Source organism: Hyperolius riggenbachi, chromosome 1, assembly GCF_040937935.1.
Source record: "Hyperolius riggenbachi isolate aHypRig1 chromosome 1, aHypRig1.pri, whole genome shotgun sequence".
Lineage (NCBI taxonomy): Eukaryota > Metazoa > Chordata > Amphibia > Anura > Hyperoliidae > Hyperolius > Hyperolius riggenbachi.
Window position 1 is genome coordinate 121,060,443 of NC_090646.1, and position 14,886 is coordinate 121,075,328.

At 46.8% G+C, this 14,886-nt stretch overlaps 1 protein-coding gene across 1 annotated transcript in view; it reads left to right on the plus strand.

Annotated features, from left to right (window-relative positions):
• The first annotated feature begins 9,450 nt into the window (after window positions 1-9,450).
• FAM114A1 (family with sequence similarity 114 member A1) overlaps window positions 9,451-14,886 on the plus strand; it is a 102,316-nt gene continuing 96,880 nt past the window's right edge. The window contains exon 1 of the mRNA XM_068278456.1: window positions 9,451-9,564. Coding sequence (XP_068134557.1) covers window positions 9,534-9,564 — 31 coding nt within the window. The 5' untranslated portion in view covers window positions 9,451-9,533. The remainder of the gene's footprint in view (window positions 9,565-14,886) is intronic.

Sequence of the window (14,886 nt, forward strand, 5' to 3'; positions counted from 1 at the left end):
GGCTACATATACTGGGCATATATACCCCTGGCTACATCTACTGGGCATATATACCCCTGGCTACATCTACTGGCAATATATACCCCTGGCTACATCTACTGGGCATATATACCCCCTGGCTACATCTACTGGGCATATATACCCCCTGGCTACATCTACTGGGCATATATACCCCCTGGCTACATATACTGGGCATATATACCCCCTGGCTACATATACTGGGCATATATACCCCCTGGCTACATATACTGGGCATATATACCCCCTGGCTACATATACTGGGCATATATACCCCCTGGCTACATGGACTGGGCATATATACCCCCTGGCTACATATACTGGGCATATATACCCCTGGCTACATATACTGGGCATATATACCCCCTGGCTACATGGACTGGGCATATATACCCCCTGGCTACATGGACTGGGCATATATACCCCCTGGCTACATATACTGGGCATATATACCCCTGGCTACCTACTCTGGGCATATATACCCCTGGCTACATATACTGGGCATATATACCCCTGGCTACATATACTGGGCATATATACCCCCTGGCTACATGGACTGGGCATATATACCCCCTGGCTACATATACTGGGCATATATACCCCTGGCTACATATACTGGGCATATATACCCCCTGGCTACATGGACTGGGCATATATACCCCCTGGCTACATATACTGGGCATATATACCCCTGGCTACATATACTGGGCATATATACCCCTGGCTACATATACTGGGCATATATACCCCCTGGCTACATATACTGGGCATATATACCCCCTGGCTACATATACTGGGCATATATACCCCTGGCTACATATACTGGGCATATATACCCCCTGGCTACATGGACTGGGCATATATACCCCCTGGCTACATATACTGGGCATATATACCCCTGGCTACCTACTCTGGGCATATATACCCCTGGCTACATATACTGGGCATATATACCCCCTGGCTACATATACTGGGCATATATACCCCCTGGCTACATATACTGGGCATATATACCCCCTGGCTACATGGACTGGGCATATATACCCCTGGCTACATATACTGGGCACATATACGCCTGACTATATATACTGGGCACATATTATTCTCCTGGCTACATATACTGGGCATATATACCCCTGGCTACATATACTGGGCACATATACCTCTGGCTACATATACTGGGCACACATATCCCTGCCTACATATACTGGGCACATATACCCCTGGCTACCTGTTCTGTGGACATCTCTACCCCTGGCTACCTGTTCTGGGGACATCTATACCGCTGGCCACCTATTCTGGGGACATCTATACCGCTGGCCACCTATTCTGGGGACATCTATACTGCTGGCCACCTATTCTGGGGACAACTATAGACCTGGGGCTACCTATTTTTGGGGAACCACGTCAGATTGAGTGTATTTTGGAGAACTGCTGCCAGGTGAGAGGTGTCTACCATATTAAGGGGGCATTCTACCTATTTATGTGAAATGCTGTCTATTTATGTGACTCATGACTGCTGAATTTGTCTTGTTGGGGGCCTCATGGTTACTGAATTTGTCTTGTTGGGGGCCTCATGATTTGTTGGGGGCCTCAAGATCGCTGAATTTGTCTTGTTGGGGGCCTCATGATTGCTGAATTTGTCTTGTTGGGGGCCTCATGATTGCTAAATTTGTCTTGTTGGGGGCCTCATGATTGCTGAGTTGGTTATGTTGGGGGTCTCATGATTGCTGAATTTGTCTTGATGGGGGGGGCTCATGATTGCTGAATTTGTCTTGGAACATGCTGGAAGGTACATACTGAGGGAGGGTGGGTGAGCGTGAGCCTGCTAACCTCCATATACATTTGGCTCCACCCATAACCACGCCCACATTTATTATGTGACCACGCCCCTTTTTGGCGCGGCGCAACCTTGACTTTGGGGGGCGCATTAATAGTCTTTGTCCCCGGGCGCTGAAAACCCTAGCTACGCCTCTGTTGGTGATGCCCTTCGGGTTGTGTAACGCCCGGCCGTCTTCCAGGAGTTGATTAATGAGGTGTTCAGAGAGGTGTTGGGGAAGTTCGTCTTAGTATATCTGGACGATATATTGATCTTCTCGTCCAATCTCTTGGAACATCGAAAACATGTTAAGTTTGTATTAGGGAAGTTAAGACAGAATCTGCTTTACTCTAAATTAGAAAAATGTCTCTTCGAAGTCACCTCTGTTGCCTTCTTGGGGTACATTATCTCTACGTCTGGCCTCTCCATGGATCCTGGGAAAGTCTCTGCTGTTTTGGAGTGGCCTCAGCCTGTGGGATTGAAGGCACTCCAAAGATTTTTGGGCTTTGCCAACTATTACAGGAGATTTATAAAGGGATACTCCTCAGTGGTCTCGCCTCTCACCAGTCTCACCAAGAAGGGTGCTGATACTTACCACTGGTCAGCAGAGGCACATTCTGCTTTCTCTACACTGAAAAAACTGTTCCGTTCTGCACCCATCTTAAGACATGTGGATGTCACCTTCCCCTTTATCGTGGAGGTTGATGCCTCAGAGGTTGGGGTGGGGGTTGTATTGTCTCAGCGCTCGGGTTTGCAGGGCAAACTCCACCCATGCACCTACTTCTCTCGTAGGTTTTCACCCGCAGAGAAAAACTACGATATAGGCAACCAGGAGCTTTTAGCTATTGAATTAGCTTTTGAAGAGTGGCGACATTGGCTAGAAGGTGCAGAACATCCTATCACAGTTTATACAGATCATAAAAATCTGGAGTACATAGAGGGCGCCAAGAGACTTAGCCCTCGTCAGGCACGGTGGTCTTTGTTCTTTTCAAGATTCAGATTTGTAATAATGTATGCCCCTGGAAGTAAAAACATGAAGGCCGATGCCTTGTCCAGGTGTTTCGAACCCGAGACAGTACAGCCCTCAGCCCCTGAGACCATTCTTCCTCAGAGGGTAGTCCTGGCAGCCACTGAGACCTGGAAGGATTGGACAGTCACTCTGAGTCCTTACCAACAGGATGTTCCAGAGGGGAAGCCCAGGGGGTGATGTTTGTACCACTGCCTTTTCGTCTGCAACTCCTACATCTGTTTCATTCCCACAAAAATGCTGGTTATCCCGGGGCCACCAGAATACAGGATTTACTGGCCAGATGTGCTTGGTGGCCTACGTTAGCAACAGATTGTAAGGAGTTTGTGAGGGAATGTGCAGTGTGTGCCAGGAGTAAGCCTTCTCGCCAGGCACCTGTGGGTACTTTACAATACCAGTGCCAAGTGAACCATGGACTCATCTGTCCATGGATTTTGTAGGAGAACTCCCCAGGTCTGAGGGCAAGACAGTCATTTGGGTGGTAGTAGACAGATTCAGTAAGATGGCTCATTTTGTTCCATTAAAAGGACTCCTCTTGGCCCAGGAATTGGCTGATCTTTTTATCCAGCACGTTTTCCGGTTACATGGTATTCCGGAAAATGTAGTGTCAGATCGGTGAGTCCAATTTGTATCAAAGTTTTGGAAAGCTTTCTGCCATCAGCTGGATATGGACCTTGCATTCTCATCAGGCTACCACCCACAGACCAATGGCCAGACTGAGAGAGTTAACCAGTCCCTGGAGCAATTTCTCAGATGTTATGTCGCAGATGCTCAGTCCGATTGGGTAAAATTTTTGCCATTTGCGGAATTTGCGCACAACAACCTGAAAAGTTCCTCTTCAGGATTTTCCCCATTCCAGGTAGTGTCGGGAAGATCACCCAAGTTTGCCCCATTACCTGTGGCGTCTACACCATTCCCAGCCTTGGAGGATTGGCAGAGAGCTTTGAGGGAGATTTGGGGAATGGTTAAGAGGAACTTGGGGAAATCTTTCCAGACCCAGAAAAAACAGGCAGACAAAAGAATGGAAGTTTTCTCCGGGAGACATGGTATGGGTATCCACTCGGCATTTGGCCCTGAAGCAACTGTCACCCAAACTGGGTCCTAGATTCATAGGACCATTCCCAGTGGCCAGAAAGATTAATAATGTCACTTATGCGATTGATCTCCCAGCCAGCATGAAAGGTGTGAGATCATTCCATGTGTCTCTGTTGAAGCCGGCAGTGCACGTGGATTCCTCTCCCCCCCCCCCCCCCCTCTGTGTTGGTTGATGACGAACCTGAATATGAGATTGAAAAGATTCTGGACTATCTCTTAGTGCAAAAATCTGTGCAGTATCTGGTCCACTGGAAAGGATATGGTGTGGAGGAAAGAACTTGGGTGCCAGATTGGCGCATGCATGCGGAAGAATTAAAGAATTTCATGACTCACATCCTGAGAAGCCGGGTGGGAAGTGTCCGGAGACCACTCCTCAGGGGGGGGGGGGTACTGTAATGAATAGCGGAGATGCCACGGCGCGGTCTGGCGGCGGGGCGACTGTCTCCGCGTTCAGACCGGCGGTTTCCGCACAGCAGCATGCGTCTGGTTTGCCTGGGCCTTCTAGTGCACACAGATGGAGAGCTATGCGCGCGCGCGCTAGAAGGCAGGACCTTTATGCCAGCAGGAGAGGTGTCAGCTGATCAGGACGATCAGCTGATTCCAGCGGAACTCCTGATTGGCTGAGTGGCTGGGGGCGGCGCTGAGGAGCGTTGGAGTATATATACATCTTGCCTGTTAGTTGCTGGTTGTCTGCTGTTGCGAATACTTACGTGTGAGCACTCAGACCTCAGTCAGATCCCACAGTGTGTTAGAACCAGGTGGACCTGGGAATTCACACTTAGCCAGATTACGCTCTTGTTATTACTGTGTTATACTTTAGACCAGTTCCAAGGTGTTGAGACCAAGGACCTCACACCCAAGTTTAGGATTGCTGTGTCATTGCTGTGTTATACTTTAGACCAGTTCCAAGGTGTTGAGACCAAGGACTTCACACCCAAGCTTAGGATTACTGTGTCATTACTGTGTTATTCCTTAGACTAGTTCCAGGGTGTCGAGACCAAGGACCTCACACCCCAGACTAGGATTGTGCTTTATATCTGTTATGACCATTTGCTCTGTCGACCTCTCTCTTGCTTTCTGATTCAGTACCTCTGCCTATCTGTCTACCAGTTGCCAAACCTTGCCTGTACCCGGTTACCGAATAAGCCTTCTGTCTTTGTACCTTATCTGCTCGTGTGTTGCCGACCTGGCTTGCCCGACCCTCCTGGCTGTCACTTCGTCAGAGTGTTCAGTCTGTCTACCCGTGACACTATTCCACCAAGTGTCGGCTAGCTGCAAGGACTCTTGCTCCTCAGAGAGTCCTACCTGCAGAGCAGCCAGTGGCCTCTACCCCATAGGAGTCCCCTGGCTGCAGTACAGTCTGATTACCAGTTTACCAGGGAATCACTGGCTGCCAGATTATCTCTATCCCCTTTATTAGGAGATAGTCCCTGCACAGCCGAGGGCCACCTGCTCCTCAGGTGGTCTCTGGCCAAAGTAATCTGTGTCTCCCGCCTCTCGGGAGATAGCCTACAGTTGCACCAAACACTTACACTTCATTAGGTGTCCAGAGGTTAGTCATACTTGTATTATTGGTGATTCTGCAGATCATCCATAATCAGGTATACATCTGTATTGTTGATGATTCTGCAGATCATCAATAATCAGATTCTCTCTGTGTGCTGACACCAATCGTTACACATTTATTGCTTGTTAAGCGCTGTTCACATCCAGGAAAATAAATCTACATTTACCAACTAAAATTGTTACATTGTTGTAGACATATTGTATAAACCACAGGGATTAAAAATGAATTTTGAATTTTGCTTGACTGAGCCTAATTTACCCCATTTCTATATTCAAAGTCTAAGGTTTGGTTTGGCCATGGAGGGTGCCTTTCATCAGACATATACAGCATGTCTGCACTTTCTGATGAAGGGGACCCTCCGTGGCCCCGAAACAATTGTCAAATGATGTGTTGACTTGCATTAAGGAATAACTACTCGTACAAACTTACTCTGGTGTGCTAACCAAACCTTGGACTTTGCTACTTGTACTAGGTGTTTCGCTTCGCACCTTGGTTATGCACCTACATATGGTAAGGTGTGCCAATTCCAAAACCCCTGACCATTTCTATGTTCAATCAGGGGAAAAAAATATCCCTCAGTATTGTGATATTTCAGATGAAATGACTGAGGCGCGCTACACCTGCTATTGCCGAAATTCTGTTTTGTCCCCACGTATATTGCCTGATGAAGCGGGCTTGGCCTGCGAAACGTGTTGCACTGCACTTTTTGGGGTACTATATAATAAATGTGATTGCCACTATTCAGACAGTCTTGTTTGACCAGGTTTTGTCCATTTTTATCCTGCTGGCGCCTCTGTTCTCCTACTGCGAATCTGATTAGAGAGAGATCTGCCGGCTGCCCGTAACTGCAGGCCAATTCTTGATCAATTGCCGACTCGATGCTGTCCTCCCTAGTGTCTAAAGCCCCCACCCCCATGTCAAATGCCCCCCCCCCCCCCGCGTTGCCTAATGCACTATAGTCAGTTTATCTGGAGTTGACGTGCTACATGAGGGGCCTGTCTATGCAGAGAGCACATTGGAAGTTCACCGGATAGCATAACTGTCTTTCTTTGCTCTACCTTGGATCTGTTTGTCTCCCCGCCCCCGGCAGATTCTGAATCTGGACATTAGAGCTGTACGCTCATTACGGTCACATGACAGTGAGTCTGGAGCTCTAGCAGCCTGGTCAGAAGCTCTTGCTTTGCGAGGATGGAAGCTGGAGCGAGAAGAGGAAGCTATGCTTTCATCAGTATGCTCCAATGTGCGCTTTGCATGGGGGTAAGGGTGTCACATTGGAGGGTCAGCTAATCAGCAGGTCACAGCATTTGGCCAATATTTAGGGGTGTGGACTTATCTGTAGGGTAGCTTAACCCGCAGTAAAATATGGTACTTGTTTCTATTTTAAGCTAGTCCTATAAAAGATGCATCATGAAATATTCTGTCAAATGTCTTTTATTAGGTTTTTAAAAAACAGTAACAACAAAATTAGTGCAGCAACTAAGTACAAAGCCGAGAACAATGTTACGATGGGGTATATTCACTAAACTGCGGTAATCAGAATAGCATGCGTAAGTAGAGCATAATGCAAAATGGCTTTACCGTATACATGTAAGCAATGATAATAATATAATACCATGCATGATGTATTTGTAAATTGTGCATAACAGGTGCAAACACACCTAATGGAGACATGAGTTAAAGTCTACCAAAGATGAAATTTAATAAAGCATTTATACTTACCTATGGCTTCCTTCAGCCCCATTTAGGCCATTGGCTCCCTCGCTGTCCTCCCGGTCAGGGCCGGATTTGTGGAAAGGCCTGGGAGGCCCGTGACTAGGGCGGAGCCAAGGAAGGGGCGGGTTCCAACAAGGCAGTCAAACTCGTGTGTGTGTCCCCAAAGCCGACCACACTGTTCCACGGAGATGAGGGATAACATTGCTTGTCAGTAGCAGCCGCTCCCGCCCCCTCCCCTGCTCTGCTCTGCACACACAGAAGCATGTCTGTGTACAGCAGCGGCGGCTACAGACAGGGCAAAGAGCGGGCAGCTTTGCTAATATGACAGGAGAGGAGCAGTGGCTGTATCACTGCATCCCTGCTCGCTGTCATTCTCTATAGACGAGTGTTAAGCTGCCCCACCCCCGCTGCCTCTCCCGTGCTTGTGTCTGTGTCCCGGCCAGCTGAAGCACAGCAAGAGGAGAGGAGTTCAGCTCAGCGTTCAGCCACGATGTGATAGTGAAAAGGTCCTGGCCTCGCATCCAGCTGTGAGAGGACATTTATGATTCAGTGGAGGAGGGGACCCGGGAAGTGTAAGTTGATAAAGATTAACTCTCTCTGTGCTTGTGCTGAACTCATCAGGTTTAAAATGAGACCTAAAAACAGCAACACAAACATGATTTACATACCTGGGGCTTCTTCTTGCCCCCCATAGTGTTCTTGCCCCTCAGTTCCTTTCGACTCTATCATATAACTGGTACCCCTCTTAAAAAGTTGCAATTGGCCTGAGTCGCAGCTATGGTGCATGTAATGTCCTGTGTGCGCAGTGCCTCCTCAATCATGCTCCTCAGCGGCTGTGCCCAGCGTCCCCAGCCAGTAACATGCTGATTCTTTCCAAACCACACGTGCAGAACGCTCTGGGCCACGACTGCCTTGCCTAGCTTCTCGGAAGCATGATCAAGTACATTACATGCACCATAGCTGCGACTGTGGCCAATCGCAGATTTTTAAGTGAAGCAACAGCAGATGGAGATGAGTCTAAAGGAACTGAGGGGCCAGAAACACTATAGGGGGAGAGGAGGGGGCTGAAGGAAGCCTCAGGTATGTGTCAATCGTGTTTTGTTTACTTTACATTTTCTAGAATTGTGTGGTGGTTTTACTTAATTTTAAAAACAAACAAAACTGTACTTTTACTTAGCCCCTTCCAGCCCCCCATAGTCCCTGAGAGGTCCCAAGGTATTCTCTGGGCCCCCTCCGGTTTCCCACTGGTAGCTGCATAAGTTTGGCGACTGGGACTGCAGGCGCACCTACTGCGTATGCACGGTCCCATCCATGTGTTCTTCTCTAGTATACCCCCCTCTCCATCCTGGCCATTTAACCCATACTGTGGCTTCCAGTACTGGTGCCTCTGTCCTCCTACATAAGGGGTGAGAGGGGGTTCTTCTGGCTACTTATACTGCTAAGGGGGGGAATGGTTACCTATACTGGGGAAAGTGGTCTTCTGGGTACCCATACTGCTGCCTGGGACCCACTTGTTCCTTGTGGTTGTGCTCTTATCTGTGTACAAGCACAACCGTACTGGCCCAGTCCAATAACACGAAGCTGCTCGTGCACAAAGAAAAAGCCATACACAAGTGGCTTTGTGCTACTGGAAATATGCGGCTCATGCTTGCGCATGCCCAGTACAATTGTGCTTGAACACAGATGGAAGTGCAGCCTCAAAGAAGAAGAGGGTCCCGAGCAGCAGTGGTGAGGTCTGAAAATGCTCAGAGGGTCCCAAAACTGGACCAGTGGGCACCAGGAGGATCTACTATAGTAAGTATCTAAGCTCATTTTTATTTTTGCTTCAGGTTCTTCACTTTAGGGGCCCTGACACACCAAAAAAACGTTTTTGCAGGTAGTTGTTTTTTAAAAATGCTTCCATAAAATTTGCATTGAAAATGCGGTAAAATCGTGGCTAAATTGCAGCGATCAGGATTTTTTGAAAAATCGCGATCTCGGCTATTTTGCTGCAGTTTTAATGTAAGTCAAGAGAAGCATTTTTTGAAGAAGAAAAAAAACAGCAAAACACTTTTTGGTGTGTCAGGACCCTAAGATTGTATGTTTGGAGAAAAATTGTATGTAAGTTGGGGGAAAGGAGGGGGGCGTGGACCTCCTATTGGTCAGGGGGGCGGCTGGTGACAGTGGGCCTTGGGCGGTAAAAAGTACAAATCCGGCCCTGAGCACAGCAAGAGGAGAGGAGTTCAGCTCAGCGTTCAGCCACGATGTGATAGTGAAAAGGTCCTGGCCTCGCATCCAGCTGTGAGAGGACATTTATGATTCAGTGGAGGAGGGGACCCGGGAAGTGTAAGTTGATAAAGATTAACTCTCTCTGTGCTTGTGCTGAACTCATCAGGTTTAAAATGAGACCTAAAAACAGCAACACAAACATGATTTACATACCTGGGGCTTCTTCTTGCCCCCCATAGTGTTCTTGCCCCTCAGTTCCTTTCGACTCTATCATATAACTGGTACCCCTCTTAAAAAGTTGCAATTGGCCTGAGTCGCAGCTATGGTGCATGTAATGTCCTGTGTGCGCAGTGCCTCCTCAATCATGCTCCTCAGCGGCTGTGCCCAGCGTCCCCAGCCAGTAACATGCTGATTCTTTCCAAACCACACGTGCAGAACGCTCTGGGCCACGACTGCCTTGCCTAGCTTCTCGGAAGCATGATCAAGTACATTACATGCACCATAGCTGCGACTGTGGCCAATCGCAGATTTTTAAGTGAAGCAACAGCAGATGGAGATGAGTCTAAAGGAACTGAGGGGCCAGAAACACTATAGGGGGAGAGGAGGGGGCTGAAGGAAGCCTCAGGTATGTGTCAATCGTGTTTTGTTTACTTTACATTTTCTAGAATTGTGTGGTGGTTTTACTTAATTTTAAAAACAAACAAAACTGTACTTTTACTTAGCCCCTTCCAGCCCCCCATAGTCCCTGAGAGGTCCCAAGGTATTCTCTGGGCCCCCTCCGGTTTCCCACTGGTAGCTGCATAAGTTTGGCGACTGGGACTGCAGGCGCACCTACTGCGTATGCACGGTCCCATCCATGTGTTCTTCTCTAGTATACCCCCCTCTCCATCCTGGCCATTTAACCCATACTGTGGCTTCCAGTACTGGTGCCTCTGTCCTCCTACATAAGGGGTGAGAGGGGGTTCTTCTGGCTACTTATACTGCTAAGGGGGGGAATGGTTACCTATACTGGGGAAAGTGGTCTTCTGGGTACCCATACTGCTGCCTGGGACCCACTTGTTCCTTGTGGTTGTGCTCTTATCTGTGTACAAGCACAACCGTACTGGCCCAGTCCAATAACACGAAGCTGCTCGTGCACAAAGAAAAAGCCATACACAAGTGGCTTTGTGCTACTGGAAATATGCGGCTCATGCTTGCGCATGCCCAGTACAATTGTGCTTGAACACAGATGGAAGTGCAGCCTCAAAGAAGAAGAGGGTCCCGAGCAGCAGTGGTGAGGTCTGAAAATGCTCAGAGGGTCCCAAAACTGGACCAGTGGGCACCAGGAGGATCTACTATAGTAAGTATCTAAGCTCATTTTTATTTTTGCTTCAGGTTCTTCACTTTAGGGGCCCTGACACACCAAAAAAACGTTTTTGCAGGTAGTTGTTTTTTAAAAATGCTTCCATAAAATTTGCATTGAAAATGCGGTAAAATCGTGGCTAAATTGCAGCGATCAGGATTTTTTGAAAAATCGCGATCTCGGCTATTTTGCTGCAGTTTTAATGTAAGTCAAGAGAAGCATTTTTTGAAGAAGAAAAAAAACAGCAAAACACTTTTTGGTGTGTCAGGACCCTAAGATTGTATGTTTGGAGAAAAATTGTATGTAAGTTGGGGGAAAGGAGGGGGGCGTGGACCTCCTATTGGTCAGGGGGGCGGCTGGTGACAGTGGGCCTTGGGCGGTAAAAAGTACAAATCCGGCCCTGCTCCCGGTCATCCGTGGCCGGCCCAGTCTCCCTCTCCAGTCGGCTCAGTCCGGATGTATTGCACGTGTACGGCCCGGCCGCACACCTCCTCCATCACACTCCTGTCACCTGCAGCATTCTGCGTCTGCGCAGTAGTACTGCACAGGTGCAAAACACTCCTGGTCACAGGGGCGTGTTGGGAGCACGTGTGTGCCGCTGGGTCACGCATGCACTGTACTACTAGACTGGTGGCAACTTGTGGAAGAAACGGGCCTACCAGCGGCCCGGGAGGATGGCGAGACGTACAGTGGCCTAAAGAGGGGTCTGAAGGAAGCCCCAGGTAAGTATAAGTGCTTTAAATGTAATCTTCAAGTTACTATTCATAAATAACAAATATGCTTAATATAGTACCGCACATAGTAAACAATGGTAATTAGTTACGCGCAGTAATATTTAAATCCTGTGAATTATGCATTACACTGCACAGCAGATCAGTGAATATAATCCAATGATTACAAAAGTAGATAGTAGGGCGAGGTCCATTGTTAGAATGACCAGGTGCAAGGCATACCGTATAATTTAATTGGAAAACTTGAGAAATACTAATGATAATAATAATAAAACAATAATGAGATAAAACAATAATGAGAAGAAATAGTATCAAAATGATAGTCATAAGCTCACAATGAAATGTTCTAATTTATGTTGTAACACTTGCTAAGAGAATTGCAAGAAAAGTAATCTTCATATAATACTTTATCAAACTAAAGCTACCCATACACTGCCTTGATTTCCTGCCGATATACAGCAGATTTGATCACTGTGATCGAATCCGCTGTGAAATCGATAACGCAAATGTTGACAGTTCAATCGATTTTCATCTGAAATCGATCAATTCCGTCGATCTGTCCTGGCTGAAAATTTTGCTAGATCGCGGGCGGGTGGGTCAGGAGCAGTAATCGACCAACGCAGCATAGCGGCAGTGATACATTACCTGTCCATGCTGACACTTTCTCTGGCTGGCCTGTCTCTTCATTACTTCCTGTCTCCTACTGTGACAAGCCAAGGTTTAAACAGTAGAGCGCCCTCTACTGTTTGTACTTCTGCTCGTCACAGGACGGGACAGGAAGTGAAGAGGAGGCATGCCAGCCGGAGAAAGTGTCAGCACAGACCTGGGACTCACGCCAGCGGACAGGTAATGTATCACTGCTGGCTGGGGGAGCACACGGGGCGGCGAGCAGGCGGCAGCTCCACAGGTTGTGAATCGATTTCAAGCTGAAATCGATTAAAAATCTGTGTGCAGTAATGGGCAGCCAACAGATCCCTCTGTGATCAGATTCGAGCGGAGAGGGATTTATCTGTTGGTCGATCTAGTGGCAATCGACCAGTGTATGGCTGCCTTAAAAATTCTTTCACTGTACATTTGACTCTCCATGAAAAAATACTGAATTTTGATAGACCTAGGACACCACTGGCCAAGATAAGGAAGGCCATTGTTTGGCAAAAAAGAACAGGGTGTTTTTAATCATATTTTATTTACTGTACATAGTGCCATCATTTTCCATGGCACTGTACATACAGAGTGCAATATAGACAATAATGTGGGCCATAAATACATACATATTTCTTGCACAGTAAAATTCAAACATCCAACAACAGAAAAACAAAATATAAACATCATGGACGGTACATGGTTCATTCTGACCCATATCTGTTTCCAGTGTAATGGGGAGTACTATCTCCAGATAAGTAAAACAGCCATGGGGATCAGAAAAAGTGTAGAGAAACCGAGAGCCTAATATAGTGTAGTATGTTAAGCATAAATGAAGTAAAGGTTATCGTGAGAAAATTATACTCACAAACGTGGGTTACCACAAAGGCAACCACTGTATAGGCAGGTGAGGAGATTAGACCTGTCCTCACTCAGGGATCAGAAGTTGCTCTCTGTAGATGCGAAAGGGGGTAGATCACCCCTCCACCAGGGGTGGACACGGTATAGCAGTAGGAGAACAGAGGCGCCAGCAGGATAAAAGCGGATAAAAACTTTAAAATTTGCTGGGAGTAAGTGGTGGACTTATCTCCATAAAGCAGACACGAAAGACTGTCTGAATAGCAGCAATAACATTTATTAAATAGTTCCCCAAAAAAGTGCAACGTGTTTCGCAGGCCCAGCCCACTTCATCAGGCAATAAACGTGGGGACAAAACAGAATTTCGGCAATAGCAGGTGTAGCGCACTGATGAAGCGGGCTGGGCCTGCGAAACGCGTTGCACTTTTTTGGGGTACTATTTAATAAATGTGATTGCTGCTATTCAGACAGTCTTTCGTGACTGCTTTATGGAGGTAAGTCCACCACTTCCTCCCAGCAAATTTTAAAGTTTTTATCCGCTTTTATCCTGCTGGCCACTATGGAGATCAGGTTCACTCTGGGCTACACAAAGTTGTCCAATGGGAGTTATCATTTATATATGGACATAGGGGCCATGGTGCAGTCCTGGTGGTCTGGAAACGGTTCATTGTTTATGCCTTGTCCATGTCTCTTTGATATAGTAAGCACCACAGGGATGAAAACACCCTGGCCTTGCAAGCTTGGGTTTGGGTTGGAAACATTAGTTTAAGGAACAAAGAAGCTTAGTGGGTGGGGCAGTGAAATTTGACTTCTGGTGCAGATGTGGATATGTCTCTAAAGCAGGATGATGATATTATATGTGCCTAACTGAATATGGGCATTTTAAGGATGTTCTTGAAGGTATCAAGGCATGAAGCGTGGTGGACAAGATGTGGAAGGGAGTTACGGTACACATGAGTGAAGAATCTTGTAAGAAGTCCTGAGTGCAAGAGTGAGGAGGTGACTACAAAGGAGAACAAGAGGGTTTAATGTAAGTAACAAAGTTTCTGGGTCAGATGCTATCTAGGAATTAGAGAGGAAATGTATGGAGGGGGACAGCTTATGTCAAGCTATAAGAGAGGGTTAGGAGTTTGGTTAGGAGTAGGACTTTGTACTGGATCCTCTGAGTAATTGGCAGCTAACTGACAACTATTTAGAGGGCTATTTAAGGGGTGATCTGCTAACAGGTGACTTTTTTTTGTATTCCAGTTTTAAAAATCAGATCACCCCTTTAAGATTACCATGTGTATAAATGGCTGATCTGATTTTTTTACTATATTAATCACATCCCATAATTATCTTAAAAACAAGGAACACCAAGAGCCCCAATAGTGTAATATGTACTGGTAAATGGTTACTAGATAGAGTGAATATTAATACTCACAAACCAGGGTTACCATTAGGCAACCACTGTAAAGGCAGGTGGGGAGATTGTCCTGACCCCACTCAGGAATAAGAAGTCGCTCTCTGTAGATGAGAAAAAAGGGGGTTCAACGCTCCACCCAGGGTGGACTCAATATTATGCAGGAGAACAGAGGCGCCAAAAGGATAAAAAGAAGCTAAATGAGTTGGTAAATAGAGGAGGTAGTGGTGGACTTACCTCCTCCAAGTAGACACACAACGACTGTAGTAAAGACAGTCAATATATTTTATTTATTAACTCCAAATATGCAGCGCGTTTCGCAGGTTTGATCCCGCTTCATTGGGCAATAACAATGCAGCAATAGCATATGTGGTCAGTAGAAGAGCCAGGCACCTCTGTGAGGTAACAATATAAAAGATACTTAGCCCATTCTGGGCAAAGTATCTTTTATACTATTATCCACT